This window comes from Nyctereutes procyonoides, unplaced genomic scaffold (assembly GCF_905146905.1).
Source record: "Nyctereutes procyonoides isolate TBG_1078 unplaced genomic scaffold, NYPRO_anot_genome, whole genome shotgun sequence".
In the NCBI taxonomy this organism is placed as follows: Eukaryota; Metazoa; Chordata; class Mammalia; order Carnivora; family Canidae; genus Nyctereutes; species Nyctereutes procyonoides.
Window position 1 is genome coordinate 118,043,697 of NW_026575125.1, and position 26,366 is coordinate 118,070,062.

The following is a 26,366-nucleotide window of genomic DNA, read 5'->3' on the forward strand; positions in this document are numbered from 1 at the left end:
ATGGAAGGAGGATTGCAGGAGGTGGTTGAGAACGGAGTGATCATGGCCATGCCTGAGCCTCCTTGGCCCAGTGGCCTTGGCCCCATGTTGTGGGGGCACTTGGATGTGTCCCATCAGGGTGTGCTACAGGAATTGGGTGAGCTCCTCAGGTGGGCTCTGTTCTCTGTTATCTTCAGGAAAGGCCCCACCGGAAGCACACCTGTCCTGGGTGTCTTAGCGGGGCCATGGCAACTGGCCGCTTTCCACTGGCCTGCCGGGATCTGGTGGAGGAGGGGTGGCATAACAAGAGGAGGGGCGATGTCTCTCCCTCACTCAGAGTGTCTTTGTGCATGTGTGTTTCCTGAACAGGTGTGAGTGTTTGTGTGTGAATGTGACTGTCAATGAATGTGTGAGAGTGTGTAAGTGTGTGAGTGAATGTGACAATACCCCAGTGTGTGAGACTGTCAGTGTGTGAGCAAGCAGAGCGTGCAGGAGTGTGGATGTGTGTGAGGTGAGCGTGTGAGTGTGTTGAGAGGTTGTGCGGTTTGATTCCTTCTAGGATTGGGTGGGACAGCCACTTTCCTGCCTCTGTGGAGGACGGGAGACAGGAGAAGCCCTGGACCCTGGGCAAGTGGCCCCAAGTCTGGCCCTGGGAATCTGCCCTCCTCCTTCCAGGATATTGGAGAAAATGTTCAGATTATGCATATTTCTTAGGAGAGATAAGACTGAGAAGACTGTGGACAATGTCCCAGAGAACATCAAAAAACTCAACAACCAGTGCTGCATAATCAAATGATTTTCATGCACTATCCTTAAATTTTAATACAAACTTCTTTTTTTAAAGATCTTATTTATTTATTCATGAGAGGCACACAGAGAGAGGCAGAGACACAGGCAGAAGGAGAAGCAGGCTCCATGCAGGGAGCCTGACATGGGACTCGATCCCGGGTCTCCAGGATCACGCCCTGGGCTGAAGGCGGCACTAAACCACTGAGCCATCAGGGTGCCCCCTTTAATACAAACTTCTACATTAATATTTCATTCTTTGATTTTAGACATCTTTCTTTTAAACTCTAAAACCACTGTCCTTTGCCCCCACCTCTCAGCAGATGGTTTAAATAATTTTATAAGAGTAACACCAACTAAAGTCATCAGGAGACTATTTCTTAGAACTCTACAAATTCAGGACACTATGATCCTCTAAGGTGTTCAGTGATGATAAATGTCATGCAACTTGAACAAAAGGAGGGGATACTGAATATCTTGAATATTACCTGATTCCTATGATACTGGGAAACAGCAAAGTTTAAGAAGCCTCTCTTTGGGGCAGCCTGGGTGGCTCAGTGGTTTAGCACCACCTTCAGCCCAGAGCATGATCCTGGAGACCTGGGATCGAGTCCCATGTCGGGCTCCCTGCATGGAGCCTGCTTCTCCCTCTGCCTGTGTCTGTACCTCTCTCTCTCTGTTTTTCATGAATAAATAAATAAAATCTTTTTTTTAAAGAAGCCTCTCTTTGTGTTCTGAGAAATGGCTTACTTCAAAGAACTTGCCTTCCCCATATGACTTACATAAAACTTAGGGATACCCCTCTTAGCGGGGCCAAAGCCCCGCTTATCTGTGACAAAGCCCGACAGGGTCTCCAAATTCCCATTCTTTGCATCATAAATAATTTGCTAAATTGTTTTGTCCCCACTGATCAAGGAGCACACAATACTCATTAGACTTAGTTTGGTATTTCTCTTTCCCTGAGGCTCCTAAACTTTGATCTTAGTCTGAGGCAACGTACAACCTTCCTTAGAATAAGGTGGCCTCAAACCGGACTCGAACACGTGCCTATGGGCCCTGCAAATGGGCAAAGAGCTTGGCAAGGCTCCAGGAGGGAGCACAGCGGGCCGGGCCGTAGAATTAATATGTTCTCACTCATTTGGGGAATATGAATAATAGTGAAGGGGAATATAAGGGAAGGGAGAAGAAATGTGTGGGAGATATCAGAAAGGGACACAGAACATAAAGACTTCTAACTCTGGGAAATGAACTAGGGGTGGTGGAAGGGGAGGAGGGCGGGGGTGGGGGTGAATGGGTGACGGGCACGGAGGGGGACACTTGACGGGATGAGCACTGGGTGTTATTCTGTATGTTGGTAAATTGAACACCAATAAAAATTAATTTATAAAAAAAAAATAAAAAAATTAAAAAAAGAATAAGGTGACCTCAATGTAAAACATTCTTTGATTTACTATCCTATTATGCCACCTTTTCACTGAATTTCTCCCTCACTCAGTTCATTCTAGCCTTGTTTATTCATTCCTCCCTGTAAGAGAAAATCTTTTGTTGAAATGATGAATATGCACCAGGTCCATGAATAGAGGCAATTAGTGGTGAACCAGGTAAAACAAACAAACAAAACAAGGAGTCATTGCACTTAGTATCTAGAGAGCTGGAGAATGGAATCTGGAAAGCTGCAACAGAAAAGTATCCAGTTTCCATGATACTGGGTATCAGCAGAAAGAGAGAAAATGGTATGAAGGTGTTAGCTAAAGTAGTGAAGTAAGGACCTATAAAATATTCCCACCCATGAAAGCAATGAGAAGACTGGCAAAAAAGGGTCAGAATTAACTTTTTTCAGAACTCTGAAAATTAATCAAAAACTTGTACCAACCTGGGGTAAATTTGTTTTTTAAAAATGGCTTAATCTGAATAACAAGAGTGAGCTTTGTGGTGTTTTAATTTGCCTTAATCTTATCCTTCACACTCCATCTTACTAGATGCCTTGAAAAAGAACAACCCACATTGTTGGTATCAGAGGGAAAAGAATGGATTTAGAGCTCTTTTTTTAAAAAAAATATTATTTATTTATTTATTTTAGGGAGAGAGTGCGCAAGAGTGCAAGCAGGGGGTGGAGCAGAGCAGGAAAAGAATCTCAAGGAGACTCCTCCTTGAATGCAGAACCCAACATGGGGCTTAATCCCACAACCCTGAGATCAGGACCCAAGCCAAAACCAAGGGTCATATGGTTAACTGACTCAGCCACCCAGGCACCCCTACAGCTCTTAAAGTCTCAGCCCCAAAGAACTATCCTTATTTAACCTATCTTGTGATTCCCTAGAACACCCTACTCAAAAGTATTGTCTTTTTTTTACCTAACTTGGAGGTCACTAGTATTAAAATTTCTTCCACTGAGATGTCTGCTGAAAACATTTACTTGTGAGTGTTTTAATATAGCTGCCTAAAGCCATGGATAACAACCAGAGCAAACAATAGATCAACCAAAATGCTTAAAAGGAAAAGTCGAGGAATTAGATGTTTAGAGGTTTTTTTTCTCCTGACATCAACCAATTTCGAGACTGAATAGGTGTCCTACAATTCAAATCAATTCTGACACTATCTGGGGTTAGCATTAGACTCTACAGGTTTAAAAGCTCAGTCTCAAAGACTGCCCACAAATCAGACACCATTTGCAAGCCCAACTTGGCTACAAAGTCAGGTGTTCCTACAATCTCACTTTTGGGTTTGATTATTTGCTAGAACTGCTCACAGAACTCAGGGGAATGGTTAACTTACATTTACCACTGTATTATAAAGGATAAAAATAACTAGCCAGCCAATGAGACACACAGGGCAAGATCAGGGAGGGTCCTGAGTTCAGGAGTCTTTGTTCCATGGAATGCCTCCTTCCCAGAATATGGATGTTTTCACCAACATACAATCTCTCTGAACTCCATCATTTATGCTTTTTTATGGCACTTTAATCACATAATCATGGTCAACTGTTAACTCAATATCCAGTCCCTCTCCCCTCCCTGGAGGTTGGGAGGTGGTGTTGAAAGCTCAGGCCTCTAATCAAAGCTTGGAGTTTCTGACTAACAGCATCATCTTGAAACTAACTAGAGGCCCACCAAGATTTATATTATTATAACAAAAGGCATTCTTATCACTCTTATTATTCAGAAAACTACAAATTATTTAGGAGCTCTGTGCCATGAACCAAGGTCAAGGATCAAATATTAGAACAAAACATGCTCTTATCACGTCTGTCACTCAGGAAATTACAAGGATTTAGGAGTGTGTGCTAGGAACTGGGAGCAAAGACTAAATATAATTTTTTATTATACCACAGATTTCTGTAGGGGCTTTGAAAATCTCTGACATAGTCCTGGGAATCCAGGAGGCCATGTACATTTGTATGGCTGTATGCACTCTCAAGAAAGATTTTAGAAGGCTTTCACCACTGGCTGACCTTAAGGCTCTGTACAGTAGAAGTGAAAGCTAAGTTGGAGTTGTAAATTGCCTGGCTGAGTGTTGAATGTATGCCTCAATATGCACCCGGAATCTCTCTTCAAAGACTGGGAGACTTACTGGTTCCAAGCATTGAAGAAAATCTCTGTTCAATGAGTAGTTGGCTACCAAGCTAACCAAGCAGATACTTCAGTGGCACAGATGACAAAGAACATAGATTTTACACAATTAGTTCAGAAAAGTCACTAAAAAGAACTTAAACTAAAATGAGCAGCAGTAACAACAAACCCTGGTGAGGGAAAGATATCTGATTTCCAAAGCTGTTACAGTGTAATATTCAAAATTTATAGTTTTCAATAAAAAGTACGAGACTTGCCAAAAAACCCCAGAGAATATGGTTTACACACCAGAAGAAAGAGAAATCAATAGAAACTGGCCCTGGCGAATCCCAGATATTGGATTACTAACCAAGGACCTTGAGTCAGGTATTTTAAATATGCTCAAAGAGCCAAAGGAAACCATGTCTAGAGAATTAAAGCAAAGTATAAGAACAAGGTGTCATTAGAGAATATAATAAATAGATAAAGGTTATTTTAAAAAGCCATATAAGGATCCCTGGGTGGCACAGTGGTTTGGCGCCTGCCTTTGGCCCAGGGCGCGATCCTGGAGACCCGGGATCGAATCCCACATCGGGCTCCCGGTGCATGGAGCCTGCTTCTCCCTCTGCCTGTGTCTCTGCCCCCCTCTCTCTCTCACTGTGTGCCTATCATAAATAAATAAAATAAAAAAAATAAAAAGCCATATAGAAATTTTGTAGTTAGAAAGTACAACTGAAGCAAAATTTTCACTAGAGGGATGCAAAACTAGATTTGAGTAGACAGAAGAAAGATCAGCAATGTGAACATAGGTCAAAACAAATACTTTGAGGAGGGAGCAAGATGGCGGAAGAGTAGGGTCCCCAAGTCACCTGTCCGCACTAATTTACCTAGATAACCTTCAAATCATCCTGAAAACCTACAAATTCAGGCAGCGAGTGCCCCCAGGACAGGAAAGCCCCATCCTGGAGAAGCAGGAGCTTCACCAATTTTCTGGTTGGAAAGGCGCTCGCAGGGAGTTAGAGCAGGATCCCACGAGGGGGCGGGGATGCCCTCAGGCTCCCTGGGACACTAACAGAGCACCTGTGCCCCGGGGAGAGTGTGCCGGGCTCCCTAAAGGGCTGCAGCGTGCGCCCGGCTGGACCCGGGAGCAGTTCAGAGGGGCTCGGGCAGCGGCTCTGCGCGAAGGGGCCTGCGGGCCGGGAGGGCGATTCCAGCAGTGCAGGCCTACAAGGAGCCGGGGGACACAGCCCAGGATCCGGCGCTCCCCCCGGGACAAGCAGAGGCCAGGAGGGCCCAGGAAAGCAAGGACATTCCTGCCGCTGGGCGGCCCCGAGCTGAGCAGGTCCGTGGCCCCTGCCCCCGGAGCATCCAGACCCCTGCAGACTGGGAGCTGCGGTAGTTACTGCGGGAGCTGACTCTAGGGCTGGAGAGCTGGCCGCTGCCACTGTGGTTGTTTCTTCTGGTGTCACCTTGTACCTGGGACTGAGCGGGGGGGGGGGGGGGGGGCCTCACAGGATAAACAACCCCCACTGAGCCTCACAGTGTCCTCACAGGATAAACAGGATAAACAACTCCCACTGAGCCATGCACCACGCAGGGGGCTGAGCAGCTCCCCCAAGTACACCTGAGAATTAGCACAGCAGGCCCCTCCCCCAGAAGACCCGCTAAAAGGACAGGGGAAAAGCAAGTTATTGACCAAGCAGCACTGGAAAGTTCCAGGGGAAGAAGAGGGATTTGCAGTATATAGAATCAGAGGATACTTCCCCTTGTTTTTTGTTTTCTGTTTGCTTCCCCCTTTTTTTCCTTTTTTCTTTTCTTCTTCTTCTTCTTCTTCTTCTTCTTCTTCTTCTTCTTTCTTCTTTTTTCTCTTCCCTCTTTTTCTCCTTTTCCCAGTACAACTTGTTTTTGGCCACTCTGCACTGAGCAAAATGACTAGAAACTCACCTCAAAAGAAAGAAACAGTCCTCTCTCCCACAGAGTTACAAAATTTGGATTACAATTCAATGTCAGAAAGCCAATTCAGAAGCACAATTATAAAGCCACTGGTAGCTCTAGAAAAAAGCATAAAGGATTCAAGAGACTTCATGACTGCAGAATTTAGATCTAATCAGGCAGAAAACAAATACTTTGATGAACAAGAAGAAAAATTAACAGAGCTTTAGAGACCTGTGGGATGCTCTCTTGGTCAGTCCAGGCTACTATAACAGAATACCATAGACTTAGTGGCTTAAACAATAATATTTCTCACAGTTATGGAGCTTAGGAGTCTGAGTTCAGAGTGCTAGTATGGTCAGGTTCTGGTGAGGATTCTCTTCCTGGCTTGCAAATGGCCATCTCCTGTCTGTGATCTCACATGGGGGAGAGGAAGAGAAAGGGAGAGAGAGAGCAAAAGAGAGAAGAAGGAGGAGGAGGAGGAGGAGGAGGAGGAGGAGGAGGAGGAGATGAGAAAGAGAGAGAGAGAGTAGAGAGAAAGCATCTTTCTCATGTTTCTTCATATAAGGGCACCAATTCCATTCATGAGGCTTACCTTCATGACCTAATTACCTCACAAAGACCTCACCTCCAAAAACCATCACGTGTGAATTTTGGGAAGACACAAACATTCATTCCATAGCAAATGCCATCAAGCATACTAACATATGCATAGTGGGAATCCCCAAAGGAGATGAAAGAGAGGGGCAGAAAGAATATTCAAAGTAACAATGGCTGAGAACTTCCCAAATATGATGAATAATAATAATATACACATTGAATAAACCGAAGTAGAATAAACTCAAAAGAGATCCACGCTGAGATATACTAACAAACTGCCAAAATCGCAAGACAAAGAGAGGATTTTGCATGCAGCAAGAGGGAAGTGACTCATCCCTATTAGGGATCCTCAATAAAATTAACAGCTATTTTCTCATCAGAATAAATGTAAAGAAGAAGATAGTGAGATGACATATTCAAAGTGCTGAAAGAAAAATCTCTGACAAGCAAGAGTTCTATATCTAGCAAAGCACTGCTTTGAAAATTGAGGAGATGTTAAGCCATTCCTAGATAAACCTGCCTGACAAGAAATAGTAAAAAGAGTTCTTCAGGTTGGAATGAAAGGTAACAGTGAATAACTCAAATCCACATGTTGATGGGGAACATGTATAAAAATGTAATATGTGGCAATAACAACATAAAGGCAGGGGTGGGGAAGAAGCTTGATAGGAATGAAGTTTTTCTATATGATTGAAATTAAGTTGGTTTGAATCCAAACTAGATCATTACAGATCAAGTTGTTAATGGCAATTCCTAAGGGCAAACACAAAGAAAATAACAAAAACATGTAGTGGAAGAAGTAAGAGGGAAATTGAAATGATAGGATAAGATCTATTTAATATAAAGAAGGTAGTAATGGTGGAATTAAAAAACAAAAATGTCATAAGACACTTAGAAAACAAATCGCAAAATGCAGATATAAACCCTACCTTTCAACAATTACATTAAATACAAATTGATTAAAGTCTTAATTAAGATGCAGAAATCAACAGGATGGATTTTTTTTATATGCCACTAAGAACCGAGTTTATCTTTAAATGTTGGGAAAGGTGGCTTACTATCAACCCAGACAGTCTAGTCTTCCTGAGGTTTTTTTGTATATTTTTTATTGAGTTCAATTTGCCAATATATAATATAACACCCAGTAGCAGGATGGATTAAAAAAAAAGCATGATCCAACTATATGCAGTACACAAGAGAGTCACTTTAGATTCAAAAACTGGTTGAAAGCAAAATGATGAAGAAATATATACCATGCAAACTAACCAAAATGAGAACTGGAGTAGCTTTAAGACAAAAATTGTTACTATTGACAAGGATATTTTATAATGCTAAAAGGGTAAATACATCAAGACAATGTCACAATTATAAATATATATGCACTTAAAAACAGAGCCCCAAAACATATAAAGCAAAAATGGACAGAACTGAAGCAAGAAATAGTTTCAAAAGTATAATTGGAAACTTCAACATCTCATTTGCAATAATGGATAGAGCAAATAGAAGATTGACAAGGAAATAAAAGACTTGAACAATGTTAGAAATCAACTAGATTTAATAGACATTCATAAAACACAAGCCAACAAAAGCAGAATACACATTCTTCTCAAGTAGACATAAAAAATTCCCTAGGATAGGCCATTTGGTGATAAAACATATGTTAATAAATTTAAAGTAATGTAATTGGTTAAGGGGCCTGGGAAGATGCAGAATAGGGGGATCCTAAGATCATCTTGTCCCATGGATACACCTGATAACAGCCACATCAGTGAAACCCAGAGAACAACCACAAGACTGGCAGAACAGACTCTCCATAGTGAATTATAGAGAGGAAGACACATCAAATAGGGTAGGAGGGGCAGAAGTGTGGTCAAGAACCAAACTCCTAGAGAGACTAACCATAAACAGGAGGGACACCACAAGTACAGGAGAAGGGAGAACAGATCCCACAGCAGACACCCCAAGTATGGGGCGACCTACACCAGGAAGACAAATCCCCATAACATTTGCTTTTGAAAATCAGTGGGGCTTAACTTTGGGTACTTTAAAAATCAACAGGCTTGGCTATGGGAGAGCCAGAGTTCCTGACCTTAAAAAGACAGCATAACACTCTGCTGCATAGAAACAGCAATTTGAAAAGTGTCCAGGGTATATGGGAAGGAGATTTATTTGCTAATCTCAGAACATGCACTGAAGGGGGCAAGAATCTTCAAAAGGCTTCTCCAATAACAAAGGAGCTGGTGGATGCCATTTCTTCCTCCTTCACTAGCTTAGACAGCTGGCACTTGAGATAACTACCCTGGACACCCTCCGCCTATCTTGCTAACACTGGGGGCTCTGCCCCTGAGATCCCCTAAGAACCCGCTTCATCCAATATACTCCACTTAGCAGGATTCCCTCCAAAGCTCCTGCCATGTCACGTCCTGCAAGCAGCCCTAGAAGGGACTGGTGCCACTCACTCCAAAGTGATTCCTGCCCTGGAGAGAGGGGAAGGTAACCACACATGTCGGTTTGACTGCAGAGCCACCAGTGAGCTGGGGGCAGGTATCTGATCAGATTGCCAACTCCACTCACCAATGAAAGCCTCTCAGGTGACAGCACTGGGAGAGTGCCCTACAGTTTGATGTGACTACAACCCTGGCAAATGGGCTGAAAACAGGTATCTGGTCTGACCCAACTACAAGCCCAAGGCAGCTCTAGACAGGCCCCTTCACAGCACAGGGACCAAACCCTGCCCACAAAATCAATGCAGGACACTAGCTACCTGGACTGAAGGCAAATGTGCCTCAGCCACAATAGTAGGGTGCACACAACACGCATAGGAGACACTCCTGAAGTGCCTGGTTCTGGTGAATGGGGGGACATTGCACTATTGGGCACTATAGGACCTCTTAATAGGGGCACTACTTTTTTAAAAACTTAAATTCAATTAGCCAACATATAGTACATCATTAGTTTCAAGGCAGTTTTCAATAATTCATCAGTTGCGTATAACATCTAGTAAGGGCACTACTTTTAAGAACAGGAGACATAACTCTTCTAATACATAGAAACAAATACAGAGACTTATACAAAATGAGGAGACAGTGGAATATGTCCCAAATGAAAGAACAGGACAAAATCACAGCAAAAGAGCTAGGTGAAATGGAAATAAGCAATATGCCTGATAAAGAATTCAAAGTAATGGTCATAAAGATACTGGACCTGAGACAACAGTGGAGGATCTAGTGAGATCTTCAACAAGGAGAGAGAAAATATAAAAAATGAACCAGAGATGAAAGCTCAATAGATGAAATTAAAAATACATAACAGAACAGTAGTAGATTAGAAGAAGCAGAAGAACAGATCAGTAAGCTGGAAGCCAGAGAATGGAAAGCAACCAATCTGAACAGGAAAAAGAAAAAAGAATAAACAATGAGACTAGGTAAGGAAAATCAGTGACATCATCAAGCATACTGCATCCACATTACAAGGATGTGTCTTCTCCAGAAGGAGAAGAGAGACAAAAGGGGGGCAGAAAACTTATTCGAAGAAACAGCTGACAACGTCTCTAAGCTGGAGAAGGAAATGGACATCCAGATCCAGGAAGCACAGACAGCCCCCAACAAAATCAACCCAAGGAGTGCCCACACTAAGACACATAATTAAAATGGTAAAAAGTAGTGATAAAGAGAGAATTTAAAAGGCATCAAGAGAAAGGAATATAGTTACATACAAGAGGAAACCCCATAAAGCTATCAGTTGATTTTTCAGCAGAAAATTTGCAGGCCAGATGAGAGTGGCATGATATATTCAAAATGCTGAAAGGAGAAAAACCTGCAATGAAGAGTATTTTATCCACCAAGTCTGTCATTCAGAATAGAAGGAGTGATAAAGAGTTTCTCATACAAATAGGAGTTAAAAGAGTTCATCACTACTAAACCAGCCTTAGAAGTATTGGTAAAGGGAATTATTTGAATGGAAAGAAAAGGCTATAATCAGGAGTGAGAAAATTAGGAAAGGAAAATTTTCAGAGGTAAATGCAAACATGTAATAAAACTACTAGATTAATCACTTTTTTTATTTTTTAAATAATAAATTTATTTTTTATTGGTGTTCAATTTGCCAACATACAGAATAACACTCAGGGCTCATCCTGTCAAGTGCCCCCCTCAGTGCCCGTCATCCATTCACCCCCACCCCCGCCCTCCTCCCCTTCCATCACCCCTAGTTCGTTTCCCAGAGTTAGGAGTCTTCATGTTCTTTCTCCCTTTCTGATATTTCCTACCCATTTCTTCTCCCTTCCCTTCTATTCCCTTTCACTATTATTTATATTCCCCAAATGAATGAGAACATATAATGTTTGTCCTTCTCTGATTGACTCATTTCACTCAGTATAACTCAGTTATGACTCAGTTCCATCCACGTTGAAGCAAATGGTGGGTATTTGTCATTTCTAATGGCCGAGTAATCACTTTTTAAAACCAGTATAGGGCAGCCCAGGTGGCTTAGCGGTTTAGTGCCCGCCTTCGGCCCAGGGCATGAACCTGGAGTCCCGGGATTGAGCCCCAAGTTGGGGTCCCTGCTGGAAGCCTGCTTCTCCCTCTGCCTATGTCTCTGCCTGTGTCTCTCTCTCTGTGTCTCTCATGAATAAATAAATAAATAAAAATCTTTAAAAAAATAAAATAAAACCAGTATGAAGGTTAAAGCACAAAAGCAGTAAAATCAATTACATCTATAAAAGTCAGTTGAGGGATTTACAAACTAAAAAATATAAACAATGACATCATATACATAAAATGTGGCAAGGGGAAGTAAAAATTTAGTGCTTTTAGAATGGGTTCAAACTTAAGTGACCATCAACGTAATGTAGGCTGCTACAGATATAGGTTGTTTGGTATCAACCTAATGGTAGCCACAAGTCAAAACTCTATAATACATATGCAAAAAATAAAAAGAAAGAAATCCAAGCATATCACAAAGTAAGCCATCAAACCACAAGGGAAGATACCAAGTGAAGAAAGGAACAGAGAAGAACTACAAAACAACCATACAACAAGTAACAAAATTGCAATATGTACATCCTGATTAATAATTACTTTGAATGTAAATGACTAAATTCTCCAATCAAAAGATATAGGGTGATCGAATGGATAAAAAAGCAAGATCCATCTATATGCTGTTTAGAAAAGACAGTCATTCAGACATTCTTTATGTCACTTCAGACATAAAGACACTTGCAGATTGAAAGTGAGGGGATAAAAAATATTTATTATGTAGATGGAAGCAAAAAAGCTGGGGTAGCAATATCTCTATTGGACAAAATAGAGTTTAAAATAAAGACTATAATAAGCAACTATTGACAGACATAAAGGAAGAAAGTTATAGTAATACAATAATAATAGGGGACTTTAATAGCCCACTTACATCAAAGGATAGATAATCCAGACAGAAAATCAACAAGGAAAGAGTGGCTTTGAATGACACATGGGACCAGATGGATCTAACAGATACATTCAGAACATTCCATCCAAAATAGTGGAATACACATCCTTTTAAAGTGCACATGAAATATCCTCCAGAATGGATCATGTTAGGCCACAAAATGAGTCTCAACAAATTCAGAAAGATTGAAATGATTTCATGCATCTTTTCCAACCACAGTATGAAACAAGAAATCAGTCGTAAGAAAAAAATCTGGAAATAACACAAATAAATGGAAGCTAAATAACATTCTACTAAACAATAAATGGCTCAACCAAGAAATCAAACAGGACATGAAAAAATATATGTTGAAAAATGAAAATGAAAACATGACAGTCCAAAATCTTTGGGATACAGCAAAAGCTGTGCTAAGAGGGAAGATTACAACAATCAGGCCATGTCCAGAAGCAAGAAAAATCTCACTACCTTACACTTAAAGAAGCTAGAAGAAGAATAAACAAAGCTCAAAGCTAGTAGAAGGATGGAAATCATAAAGATCAGAGCAGATATAAATGAAATAGAGGCTAAAAAAAATAGAACAGATCAATGAAACCAGGAGCTGGTTATTTGAAAAAATCAACAAAATTGATAAATCTTTAGCTAAATAAATCCTGGTTTTTTTGGAAAATAGGGAAGATTAGAATAAATAAAATCAGAAATGAAGAAGGTGAAGTAACTACCAATACCACAGAAATACAAAGGATTATAGGAGAATATTATGAAAAATTATATACCAATAAATAGGACAAGAAAAAAAAACTTCTAGAAACATATAACCTTTCAAAACTGAATCAAGAAGAAATAGAAAACTTGAACAGACTGATTACTGGCAGTTAAATGGAATCAGTAATAATAATAAAAAAACTCCCAACATACGAAGTCCAGAACAAGATGGATTCATGGGTGAATTCTACTAAACGTTTCAAGAAGACTTAATATTTATTCTCCTCAAATTATTCCAAGCAATAGGGATGCCTGGGTGGCTTAGCGGTTGGGTGTCTGCCTTCTGCTTGGGGTGTGATTCTGGAGTCTTCGGATCGAGTCCCACGTCGGGCTCCCTGCATGGAGCCTGCTTCTCCCTCTGCCTCTCTCTCTCTCTCTCTCTCTCTCTCTCCGTCCCTCCCTCCCTCTCTCTCCCTGTCTCTCATGAATGAATAAATAAAATCTTTAAAAAAATATTAGTGAACCAAATCCAACAATACACTAAAAAACTCATTTATCACAATCAAGTGAGATTTATTCCAATATGCAAGCGTGTTTCAATATTTGCAAAGCAATCAACTTGATATATTAGCAAGAGAAAGGATACAAATCATATGAACATTTCAATAGATGCAGAAAAAGCATTTCATGAAATACAACATCCATTCATGATTTTAAAAAAGGTCTCAACAAAGTAGGTTTAGAGGGAACATACTTCAACATGATAAAGGCAATACATGAAAGATTTATAGTCAACTGAGGGTGAAAAACTCTGAGTTTTTCCTCTAAGATCAGGAACAGAATGTCCATTCTTTCTACTTTTATTGAATATAGTACTGGAAGTTCCAGATACAGCAACTAGACAAGAAAAAGAAATAAAAGGAATCAAAATTGGTAAGGAAGAAGTACAACTTCTATTTCCATATGACATGAAACTACATGCATAAAAAAGATACCACCAAAAAACTACTAGAAGTGAAAATGAATTAAGTAAAGTCACAGGATACAAAATTAAATACAGAAATCTATTTCATCTCTAGACACTAATAATGAAGTAGCAAAAAGAGAAATTAAGGAGACAATACCAGTTACAATTACACCCAAAATAATAAGATACCTAGGAATAAACCTAAACAAAGAGATGAAAGACCTGTACTCTAAAAACTATAAAACACTGATCAAAGAAATTGAAGATGGTATAAAGAAATGGAAAGACATTCCATGCTCATGGATTGTAAGAACGAATATCGTTAAATATCAATACAACCCAAAGCAACCTCCCCATGCAATGCCATCCCTATCAAAATACCAACAGTATTTTCCACAGAACTAGAACAAATAATACTAAAATTTATATGGAACTACAAAAGACCCTGAATAGCCAAAGCAATCTTAAAAAAGAACCAGGGGGCACGTGGGTGGCTCAGTCAGTTAAGGGACCAACTCTTAGTTTTGGCTCAGGTCAGGATCTCAGGGTTGTGAGATCAAGCCCTGCATCCATCTCTGTGCTCAGCACAGAGTCTGCTTGAGATTCTTTCTGCCTCTCATCCCTGGAACTCTTGTTCTCTCTCTCTCAATGAATAAATAAAATCTTTTAAAAATAATAAAAAATAAAAAGAAGAACAAAACTGGAAGTATTACAGCCCCAGCATTCAAGATATACTACAAAACCATAGTAATCAAAGCAGTATGGTACTGGCACAAAAACAGACACATAGATCAATGGAACAGAACAGCGTCCAGAAATAAACCCACACTTTTATGGTCAGTTAACCTATAACAAGGCAAAAATATGCAATGGGAAAAAGATAATCTCTTCAACAAATGGTGTTGGGAAAACTGGATAGTTACATGCAAAAGAATGAAACTAGACCACTTTCTTACACCATACACAAAAATAAACTGAAAGTGGATTAAAGACCTAAACATGAGACTTGAAACCATAAAAATCCTATAAGAAAACATAGGTGGTAATTTCTTTGCCAACAGCCCTAGCGACATTTTTGTAGATAGGTCTCCTAAGACAAGGCAAACAAAAGAAGATGACATGATACTATCAATCTATCTAAAATAAATTATTGGGACTACACCAAAATGAAAAGCTTTTGCACAGCAAAGGAAACCATCAACAAAACAAAAAGACAATCCGGGACACCTGGGTGGCTCAGTGGTTGAGCATCTGCTTTCAGCTCAGGTCGTGATTCTGGAGTCCTGGGATCAAATTCTGCACCAGGCTCCCCGCAGGGAGCCTGCTTCTTCCTCTGCCTGTCTCTGCCTCTCTCTGTGTCTCTGTAAATAAATAAATAAAGTCTTTAAAAAAACCCAAAAGACAACCTAATGAATGGGAGAAGATATTTGCAAGTAATATATCTGATAAAGGGTTAATATCCAAAATATGTAAAGAACTTATACAACTCAACACCACAAAAATCAAATAATCTGATTAAAAATTGACAGAGGACATAAATAGACATTATGGGAAATAGATGGGAAACAAACACATGAAAAGGTGCTCAACATTACTAATCATCAGGGAAGTACAAATCAAAACAATGAGATCACTTCACACCTGTCAGAAAGGCTAAAATCACAAGCACAAAGTATAACAAGTGTTGGTGAGGATGTGAAGAAATAGGAAATTTCATGCACTTTTGGTGAAATGCAAGCTGGTGCAGCCATTGTGGAAAATAGTATGTAAGTTCCTGAGAAAATTGAAAATAGAAATACCAAACTACCCAGTAATTCCACTATTGGGTATTTATGCAAAGAAAATGAAAACATTAATTCAAAAAGATATTTGCACCCTTATGTTTACTGTAGCATTATTTACAATTTCTAATAGCCATGATATGTCTCACATTTAGATCTTTCATCCGTTTTGAGTTTATCTTTGTGTCTGGTGAAAGAGAGTGGTCTAGTTTCATTCTTCTGCATGTGGATGTCCAATTTTCCCAGCACCATTTATTGAAGAGACTGTCTTTCTTCCAGTGGATAGTCTTTCTTGCTTTGTCAAATACTAGTTGACCATGATGTTGAGGGTCCACTTCTGGATTCTCTATTCTGTTCCATTGATCTCTTTTGTGCCAGTACCACACTGTCTTGATGACCACAGCTTTGTAGTACAGCCTGAAATCTGGTATTGTGATGCCCCCAGCTATGGTTTTCTTTTTTAAAATTCCCCTGGCTATTCGGGGTCTTTTCTGATTCCACACAAATCTTAAAATAATTTGTTCTAACTCTCTAAAGAAAGTCCATGGTATTTTGATAGGGATTGTATTAAATGTGTAAATTGCCCTGGGTAACATTGACATTTTCACAATATTCATTCTGCCAATCCATGAGCATGGAATATTTTTCCATCTCTTTGTGTCTTCCTCAATTTCTTTCAGAAATGTTCTATAGTTTTTAGGGTATAGATCCTTTACGTCTTTGGTTAGGGTTATTCCTAGGTATCTTATGCTTTTGGGTGCAATTGTAAATGGGATTGACTCCTTAATTTCTCTTTCTTCAGTCTCATTGTTAGTGTATAGGAATGCCATTGATTTCTGGGCATTGATTTTGGATCCTGCCACACTACCAAATTGCTGTATGAGTTCTAGCAATCTTGGGGTGGAGGCTTTTGGGTTTTCTATGTAGAGTATCATGTCGTCGGCGAAGAGGGAGAGTTTGACTTCTTCTTTGCCAATTTGAATGCCTTTAATGTCTTTTTGTTGTCTGATTGCTGAGGCTAGGACTTCCAGTACTATGTTGAATAGCAGTGGTGAGAGTGGACATCCCTGTCTTGTTCCTGATCTTAGGGGAAAGGCTCCCAGTGTTTCCCCATTGAGAATGATATTTGCTGTGGGCTTTTCGTACATGGCTTTTCAGATGTCGAGGAAAGTTCCGTCTACCCCTACACTCTGAAGAGTTTTGATCAGGAATGGATGCTGTATTTTGTCAAATGCTTTCTCTGCATCTAATGAGAGGATCCTATGGTTCTTGGTTTTTCTCTTGCTGATATGATGAATCACATTGATTGTTTTACGAGTGTTGAACCAGCCTTGTGTCCCGGGGATAAATCCTACTTGGTCTTGCTGAATAATTTTCTTAATGTGTTGTTGGATCCTATTGGCTAGTATCTTGTTGAGAATTTTTGCATCCATGTTCATCAGGGATATTGGTCTGTAATTCTCCTTTTTGGTGGGGTCTTTGTCTGGTTTTGGAATTAAGGTGATGCTGGCCTCATAGAATGAATTTGGAAGTACTCCATCTCTTTCTATCTTTCCAAACAGCTTTAGTAGAATAGGTATGATTTCTTCTTTAAACGTTTGATAGAATTCCCCTGGGAAGCCATCTGGCCCTGGACTCTTGTGTCTTGGGAGGTTTTTGATGACTGCTTCAATTTCCTCCCTGGTTATTGGCCTGTTCAGGTTTTCTATTTCTTCTTGTTCCAGTTTTGGTAGTTTGTGGCTCTCCAGGAATGCATCTATTTCCTCCAGATTGCCTAATTTATTGGCGTAGAGCTGTTCATAATATGTTTTTAAAATCGTTTGTATTTCCTTGGTGTTGGTAGTGATCTCTCCTTTCTCATTCATGATTTTATTAATTTGAGTCTTCTCTCTCTTCTTTTTAATAAGGCTGGCTAATGGTTTATCTATCTTATTAATTCTTTCAAAGAACCAACTCCTGGTTTTGTTGATCTGTTCCACAGTTCTTCTGGTCTTGATTTCATTGAGTTCTGCTCGAATCTTTATTAACTCTCTTCTTCTGTTGGGTGTCGGGTCGATTTGCTGCTTCTTCTCTAGCTCCTTTATGTGTAAGGTTATCTTTTGTATTTGAGTTCTTTCCAGTTTTTGAATGGATGCTTGTATTGCGATGTATTTCCCCCTCAGGACTGCTTTTGCTGCATCCCAAAGATTTTGAACAGTTGTATCTTCATTCTCATTAGTTTCCATGAATCTTTTTAATTCTTCCTTAATTTCCTGGTTGACCCTTTTATCTTTTAGCAGGATGGTCCTTAACCTCCACGTGTTTGAGGTCCTTCCAAACTTCTTCTTGTGATTAAGTTCTAATTTCAAGGCGTTATGGTCTGAGAATATGCAGGGGACGATCCCAGTCTTTTGGTATCGGTTCAGACCCGATTTGTGACCCAGTATGTGGTCTATTCTGGAGAAAGTTCCATGTGCACTTGAGAAGAATGTGTATTCAGTTGAGTTTGGATGTAAAGTTCTGTAGATATCTGTGAAATCCATCTGGTCCAGTGTATCATTTAAAGCTCTCGTTTCTTTGGAGATGTTGTGCTTAGAAGACCTATCGAGGGTAGAAAGAGCTAGATTGAAGTCACCAAGTATAAGTGTATTATTATCTAAGTATTTCTTCACTTTGGTTAATAATTCGTTTAAGTATTTGGCAGCTCCCACATTCGGGGCATATATATTGAGGATTGTTAAGTCCTCTTGTTGGATAGATCCTTTAAGTATGATATAGTGTCCCTCTTCGTCTCTCACTACTGTCTTCGGGGTAAATTTTAGTTTATCTGATATAAGGATGGCTACCCCTGCTTTCTTTTGAGAACCATTTGAATGGTAAATGGTTTTCCAACCTTTTGTTTTCAGGCTGTAGGTGTCCTGTCTAAAACGAGTCTCTTGTAGACAGCAAATAGATGGGTCCTGCTTTTTTATCCAGTCTGAAACCCTGCGCCTTTTGATGGGGTCATTAAGCCCGTTCACGTTCAGAGTTACTATTGACAGATATGAGTTTAGTGTCATCATGATATCTATTCAGTCCTTGTTTTTGTGGATTGTTCCACTGAACTTCTTCTTAAAGGGGAATTTTAAGAGTCCCCCTTAAAATTTCTTGCAGAGCTGGTTTGGAGGCCACATATTCTTTCAGTTCCTGCCTGTGTTGGAAGCTCTTTTCTCTCCTTCCATTTTGAATGAGAGCCTTGCTGGATAAAGTATTCTTGGTTGCATGTTCTTCTCATTTAGGACCCTGAATAGATCCTGCCAGCCCTTTCTGGCCTGCCAGGTCTCTGTGGAGAGGTCTGCTGTTACCCTAATACTGCTCCCCATAAAAATCAGGGATTTCTTGTCTCTTGCTGCTTTAAGGATCTTCTCTTTATCTTTGGAATTTGCAAGGTTAACTATTAAAAGTCAAGGTGTTGAATGGTTTTTATTGAATTTGGGGCGGGGGGAATCTCTCTATTTCCTGGATCTGAATGCCTGTTTCCCTTCCCACATTAGGAAAGTTTTCAGCTAGGAATTGTTCAAATACATATTCTGGCCCTCTGTCCCTTTTGGCGCCCTCGGGAGCCCCAATTAAACGTAGGTTTTTCTTCCTCAGGCTGTCGTGTATTTACCTTAATCTATCTTCATGGTCTTTTAATGGTTTGTCTCTTTTTTCCTCAGTTTCCCTCTTTGCCATCAACTTGTCTTCTATGTCACTCAGTCGTTCTTCCACCTCGTTAACCCTCGTCGTTAGGACTTCTAGTTTGGGTTGCATCTCATTCAATTGATTTTTAATTTCTGCCTGATTAGATCTAAATTCTGCAGTCATGAAGTCTCTTGAGTCCTTTATGCTTTTTTCTAGAGCCACCAGTAGCTGTATAATAGTGCTTCTGAATTGGCTTTCTGACATTGAATTGTAATCCAGATTTTGTAACTCTGTGGGAGAGAGGACTGTTTCTGATTCTTTTTTTTTAATTTATTTATTTATGATAGTCACAGAGAGAGAGAGAGAGGCAGAGACACAGGCAGAGGGAGAAGCAGGCTCCATGCACCGGGAACCCGATATGGGATTCGATCCAGGGTCTCCAGGATCGCGCCCTGAGCCAAAGGCAGGCGCCAAACCGCTGCGCCACCCAGGGATCCCTGATTCTTTCTTTTGAGGTGAGGTTTTCCTTCTAGCCATTTTGTTCAGTGCAGAGTGGCCAAAAACAAGTTGTATTGGGAAAAGGAGAAAAAGAGAGGAGAGAAAGAAGGAAAGAAAAGAGAAAAAGAAAAAAGGAAGAAAAAAAGAGAAAGAAAAAGAAAGAAAGGTGAAAAAAAGGGGGTGGGGGAAGCAATCAGAAATCAAAAAGAAAAGAAAAAAGAAAAAAAGAAAAAAAAACAAACAAAAACCACGGGGGAGTATCTTCTGAATCTGTAGACTTTAAGTCCCTTGACTTCCCCTGGAACTGGTCCGTCCAGCTGGTCTTCTGGGGGAGGGGCCTGTTGTGCTGATTTTCAGGTGTTAGCACTTGGGGGAGCTGCTCTGCCCCTGCCTGCTGCAGGGCTCAGCGGGGGTTGTTTACCCCGTGGGGCCCCAGGAGGAACAGCCGCAGTTGCTATGGCAACTCTGAAGCCCTGGATTCAGCCTCCGCAGGAACTACGGGGCTCGGGGCTCTCGGCTCTCCGTCCGCAGGGCCTGGAGGCTCCGGGGCGGGGCCGCTGATCTGCTCAGCTCGGGGCAGGAGCGTCCTCGTTGTCCTGGGCCCTCCCGGCCTCTGCCTGTCCCGGGGGAGGCCGGATCCTGGGCTGTGTCCCGGCGCCCTGTGCTCGGGGCTTGCGCTGTGGGATTCTCGCTCCCGCCCAGCAGCCCCCTCCGCGGAGCCGCCGCCCGAGCCCCTCCGAGCTGCTCCGGCCCCGCCGTGCGCGCTGCAGCCCTTAGGGAGCTCGGCGCACTCTCCCGGGGCGCAGGTGTCTGTTAGTGTCCCCGGGAGCCCGAGGGCATCCCCGCCCTCCCGGGTCCTGCTCTAACTCTCTGCGGGCCCCTTTCCGCCTGGGAAGGTTGGTGCAGCTCCTGCTTCTCTGGGACGGGGCTCTCCTGTCCTGGGGACACTTGCCCCGGCCTCAGCCCGGCTCCTCGCGGGGCCCCTCCCCCTCGGAGGCCTTTTGTTCCTTTATTTCTTTTTCCCCGTCTTCCTCCCTTGATAGAAGCGCGAACTCTTCTCACTGCAGCGTTCCAGCTGGTCTCTCTTTACATCTCAGGCCGAATTCGTAGATTTTCAGCATGATTTGAAGGTCATCTAGGTAATTTGTTGGGGACAGGTGATTTGGGGACCCTGCTCTTCCGCCGTCTTGCCCCTCCTCCCGCCATCTTGCCCCTCCTCAGAGATATTATTTAAAATGTCTCAAGAGGGATACCTGGGTGGCTCAGCGGTTGAGTATCTGCCTTCGGCCCAGGGTGTGATCCTGGAGACCCAGGATTGAGTCCCGTGTTAGGCTCCCTGCATGGAGCTTTCTTCTCCCTCTGCCTGTGTCTCTGCCTCTCTCTGTGTCTCTCAAGAATAAATAAAATATTTTTAAAAATAAAAATAAAATGTCTCAAGAGCGGTAAGTACCTTTTTCACGGTCTGGAATAAGCTTGTTCTGGCTTCTGGTTAGAATGTAGATCTTGACAGATCATTAATCCCACTGTAACAACTACAAAAAATCAGATATTAAAAGAAAGTTACACATTTTTAAAGGATTCTTGAAAGTTTTGGATGTAATAAGGTCTAAACTAACTAAATTCTGGAGAAGACAAACACATACCAGTGGCTATTATCCTCCCTGTGAGAATTGGCTTGGAACTGAGAGGACTGGGCTAGTCATGGACTTAAATAATTGCTGGGATAAAGATCTGGTCATGACTATGGGGCCTGTATAGACAGAGTGAAATCTGTAGAAACCCCAAATGCATATCTAGTTGTCCCAATCTATGGATTCTCCCAATAGGTTTTTAAAAAATACATAGTTAGATAATAATATATCAAATTAATGTTTCTAGTAGAGGGGGGGTGGGAGAGTGGGAGGTGTCTGTAAAAGCAGAGAGTCATACTCTGTCACCTTAATCAATTTTTGTGTTCCTCAGGAAAACAGTTCCAATATTACCCTTTTTCCTCAGGGCTCAGACTTGGAACCACTGAGCTAGCTGCGACAACCAGCCTCCAACACTCACACCAATGCTTGCCTCATCACATCCTTCTTATTCCTGTGTCCTTGTGGCCATTACTGAAAGTTTACCAAGTGTCCAGTGGGAGGTAAAGCTCCATGACTATGCTGCAAGAAGAGCGTTTATAATCCAATTTACAGATTATGGACAGAAATGGTCAGTAATTTGTGCAAGGCCATCCAGCTGCTAGGTGAATCCAACTTTGCTTGATCCCAAACCTCACAATCTCCACTGCAGCACCTTCCCAAGAAATGAGGGCTGGTTTTGCAACATAAGCAGTTGTAATTAGGCCTTTGAGTTAGGAACAGCTATCCTGTGTCAGATACTGACATTTCCGGCATGATGGGGTTGACTTGTAAATGTAGAGTGGCACTAGGGACATTGGCACCCAGCTAACCATGGACTCTCTTTTTTTAAAAAATATTTTATTTATTTGAAAGAGAATTAGGGAGATGGAATGCACAAGCAGGGGAAGGGGCAGAAGCAGACTAGACTCCCTGCTGAGCAGGGAGCCTGATGTGGGACTCTATCCTAGGACTCTGGGACCATGACCTGACCTGAAGGCAGATGCTTAATTGGCTGAGCCACCGAGGCACCCATGGACTCCCATTTTGTAGCTGGACGGCCAATAGTTATACCTGTTGCTTTTGGAAGCTTTGTCATACCAAGCAGGTCTTATTGCCATGGCAACACTGATGCCTCCTCCCATGATCTCCTGATCCATACGTTTGCCCCACACAGAGATGCTGAGATCTTTCTCCTTCATCTACTTGGGGCTTCTGGGAGTACTGGGAAGCCCATGTGGCCTTAGCACCGAGGACTTGGGAGACCCTTTGGACTGTGCAGCCCCGGACTGCAGAGCTGAGGTATGTTCTTGTGATTCTCTCACTCCAGGGCTTTGAAGTGGGCCCCAGAGTCGCCCCGCAGCCCGCAGGCAGTGTTTTCACACCAGGCAGCGCCTGCAGAGTCAGAGACAGTGAGCAGGAGACCGAGGCCTTTACTCGGATGGGACCTGGGAAGGGCTCCTGGCTGTGGAGGGAGGCTCCAGCTGCAGAGGGGCAGGTGCTGGTGGGAGAGGGCGGGGCTCTGACTCAGGATGTGGAGGGTGAGGGGCCGGTTTCAAGGTTGTTTGGTCAGACCAGGGTCACTCTGGATCAGGTGCTAGGTCAGAGTGGACGGGATGGCTCCTGGCTGCGGGGATCAGGAAGGGAGGGTTCCTGGCTGCAGGGTTGCAGATGATGGTGGGTGGGGTTCTGGCTGCAGTGGCCAGATCATGGACGTAGGCCAGATCAGGTGTGTTGGCCAAGGCAAAAGGAGGTCTCCTCACTGCAGAGGTGAGGGGTACATGGTGGGGGTTCTAAGCCAGGGCATGGAGGGTGTGAACTGGCCAGGGAGGAGATCCAGGTCGCTGTGGGGGGTGGTAGGGTGGGCTGTCTGGCACCAATGTCCCTCTATCCTCTTTGCACCCACAGGCCACCACTGCAGAGGCTGCGGCAGTGTGCGCATCCCTGTCCAATCGGGCTCCCTCCCCCGCCAGGTATTCATGATGGCACTGGCAATGCTGCGTGAGTGGTGCAAGTGAGAGCACGCACCATTTCCTGCTCATCCTGGGCATCCCGGATAACTGCGAGGAAGAGGAATTCCAGAATGCCGTGAAGACTGCCCTGTGGCCCCTGGGCAGATACCAAGTGCTGGGCAAAGTGTTCAGAAAGGAGCTCAGATCCAGGGTCGCCTTAGTGGAGTTTGCTCAGTATTTAAACCAAAGTTTGATCCTCCGACAAACAGCAGGCAAGGGAGGACCCTGGCCTGTGGTCTTTCTGCCCCAGGCTCCTGATTTAGAGTCACAGGATAGACCCAATTTCCTCGCCCAGCACCAGAGGCAAGCAAGGTCTGGCCAGGCAGGTGAGGCAGGAGCTGTAGGTAAAGAAAGGGCTGCAGATGTCACAGGAGCTGCAAGTAAGGAGGGTGTGAAGATCAGGATGGAGCTATAGGTGAGGCAGGAGCTGCAGGTGAGGCAGGAGCTGCAGGTGAGGGGGGAGCTGCAGGTGAGGAAGGGTGTAAAGGTAAGGAAGAAGCTACATGTGAGGTGGGGGCTGCTGGTGATAAAGGACATGAAAGTGAGGAAAAAGCTGCAGGTGTGGAAGGAACTGTAGGTGAGGTAGGAACTGTAGGTGAGGCAGGAACTGAAAATGAAGGGATAGTGTTAGATGAAGGAGATGCAGATGTGGTAGGAGCTGTGAGTATGGTAGGAGAAGATGGAGGAGTACTCGATGAAGAGGGAGCTGTGGGTGTGGCAGGAGCTGCAGGTGTGGCAGGAGCTGTAGGTGGCAGGAGCTGTAGGTGAGGCAGGAGCTGCAGGTGTGGCAGGAGCTGCAGGTGAGGCAGGAGCAGCAGGTGTGGCAGGAGCTGCAGGTGTGGCAGGAGCTGTAGGTGAGGCAGGAGCTGCAGGTGAGGCAGGAGCAGCAGGTGTGGCAGGAGTTGCCGGTGAGGCAGGAGTTGCCGGTGAGGCAGGAGCTGCCGGTGAGGCAGGAGCTGCCGGTGTGGCAGGAGCAGAAGATGAAGGGGCAGTGTCTGATGAGGAGGGAGCCGCAGGTGACACAGGAATTGCAGGTGTGCCGGGATCTGTGAGTATGGCAGGAGCAGCAGGGGAGGCGGGCACTGCAGAGGAGGAAGGAGCTGCAGGAGCCGTAGATGAGGGAGGATCCTGGATCCAGCAGTGGGGCCAGGCTTGGCAGCCTGTGCCAGAAGACGCGGCCTATGGGGAATTGAGAACCTTCTCCGGGATGGAAGATCCAGACCAAGAGTCCTTTGAGGTCTGGCTGGAGCACGCCAACGACATGCTGTTCATGTGGCGCCACGTGCCAGAAGGGGAGAGGAGGCGGTGGCTGATGGAAAGCTTGGGGGGCCTCGCGCTCGAGTTCATGTGCGGCCTCCTGGCCGAAAATCCCAACATGCTTGCGCAGGATTGCCTGGCCGCAATGGTGCAGGTGTTCGGAGACAAGGATCCCTGCGTGACCGCACGGCTGAAGTTCCTGACGTGCGCCCAGCGGCCCCAGGAGACTCTGTTTGCCTACGTGATGCGCCTGGAAGGCCTGCTGCAGGCGGCCGTGGAGAAGGGGGCCATCCATCCCATCATCGCGGACCAGGTTCGCGCCAGGCAGGTGCTGATGCGGGCTCGCTCCAACGAGATGTTCCAGAACAAGCTGAAGAGGATGCGGCTGGAGAGGAGACCACCCGGCTTCCTGGGGATGCTGCGGCTCATCCGCGAGGCCGAGGCGTGGGAGGCCGCCCCAGCTACGGGTGAGCAGTTCCAAGTGGAAGAAGGGCCCCCCGCCCGTGTATGTCAGAGACTATGGCAGGAGGACCGTGGTGGTGGGGGACGCAGAGGTCCCTGAGAGGAGGAGGGCCGTGACCTATGGGCTCTAGTGACGGTTAGACGTTCCTCTCTCTATTGTCATTCACTGTCTTTTATGGTCGCAGTACATTTTCTCTTCAATAAATTTCATTGAATGTTTCAGCTAGGTCTTGTCTTGGCTGTGGCTCATCGACGGAATGGTCTACTGAAGTCGGAGTGGGGCCAAGAGTTGCCTGTTACTCAGAGTTGGCTTTCACATATGGTCACGGCAAGGTACAAGAGGTGATGTGGGTTGCCTCATTTGCAAGATTTGTCACCACGCAGAAGGATTGTGCAAGCTGCATTTTGCCAGTCAGAAGTTTGTTGTGTGAGCAGAATGGCTCGCTGGGCCTGTAGGGCATAAACTGAAACGTCTTGGAAATAAGTGGGTAAGACCGTGAATGAAGGACAAAGGATATGCAGGATGGAGTCCTGGGTATATATTTAATAGCTCCTCAGTTTATTGTCATATATATTCAGTCTCTGCAACTATTGTGATAGAGGCTTCAAGAAACTGTGGATGAACATTAGATTCTCAACTGGAAAGAAAAATGGGTGAGATTCCACCAGTCTTCCAAGGGTCTGGGGAGGAGAGCGAAAACACCTTAATTTTTGCGCAGGCGCTCCTGATTTGCGCGCGACACCGTCTTCTGTGCGCCTGCTCGGCGGGAGCTCCCTCGCTGAAGCTTGTGTTGCGCCTGCGCCTACCGCCATTTCCTGCACCGCGGAGCTCAGATCGCAGTGCCTATCGGGAAATGCGACCTTCCTCAAGCGAAATGGCCGCCCGGGACTAGAACAGCCTCGGTGTAGTTTCTCCTGCTGCCGTGCTGGTTCTGGCCGCTAGATGGCGCGCGAGGATCATAAATGGGCCGGACCGTCCGTCTGGAGCTGCCTGGGGCTCTGGCTGCCCTGAACCTCGCTGGCCTGGTGAGCTGTGGTGGTGCCAGCGACCGTGGGGTTGCAGCAGGCCCCTCTCACCCTGTGTGGACCATCGCCGCAGTCCCGGCGGAGGCGGGAGAGAGGGAGCGAGCTGGGTGCCCGCTAGGAGCCGAAAGGGGCTCCTCGAAGGA

At 43.9% G+C, this 26,366-nt stretch overlaps 1 protein-coding gene across 1 annotated transcript; it reads left to right on the plus strand.

Annotated features, from left to right (window-relative positions):
* LOC129518137 (paraneoplastic antigen Ma6E-like) lies at nt 1-26,090 on the plus strand. The gene is made up of 7 exons (XM_055338145.1): nt 1-149; nt 349-442; nt 22,797-23,007; nt 23,375-23,467; nt 24,011-24,208; nt 24,243-25,240; nt 25,917-26,090. The coding sequence occupies exons 1-7, from the start codon at nt 1-3 to the stop codon at nt 26,088-26,090; spliced, it is 1,917 nt and encodes a 638-aa protein (XP_055194120.1).
* Nucleotides 26,091-26,366: the final 276 nt, after the last annotated feature.

Bases quoted from the DNA above. Each gene is read 5' to 3' on its own strand.
- LOC129518137 (XM_055338145.1), top strand. From the start codon at position 1: ATGGAAGGAGGATTGCAGGAGGTGGTTGAGAACGGAGTGATCATGGCC. The intron at 23,008-23,374 runs GTGAGGGGCCGG...TTGCACCCACAG, and splicing joins TCTGACTCAGGATGTGGAGG to GCCACCACTGCAGAGGCTGC. The intron at 24,209-24,242 runs GTGTGGCAGGAG...CAGGAGCTGTAG, and splicing joins GGGTGTGGCAGGAGCTGCAG to GTGAGGCAGGAGCTGCAGGT.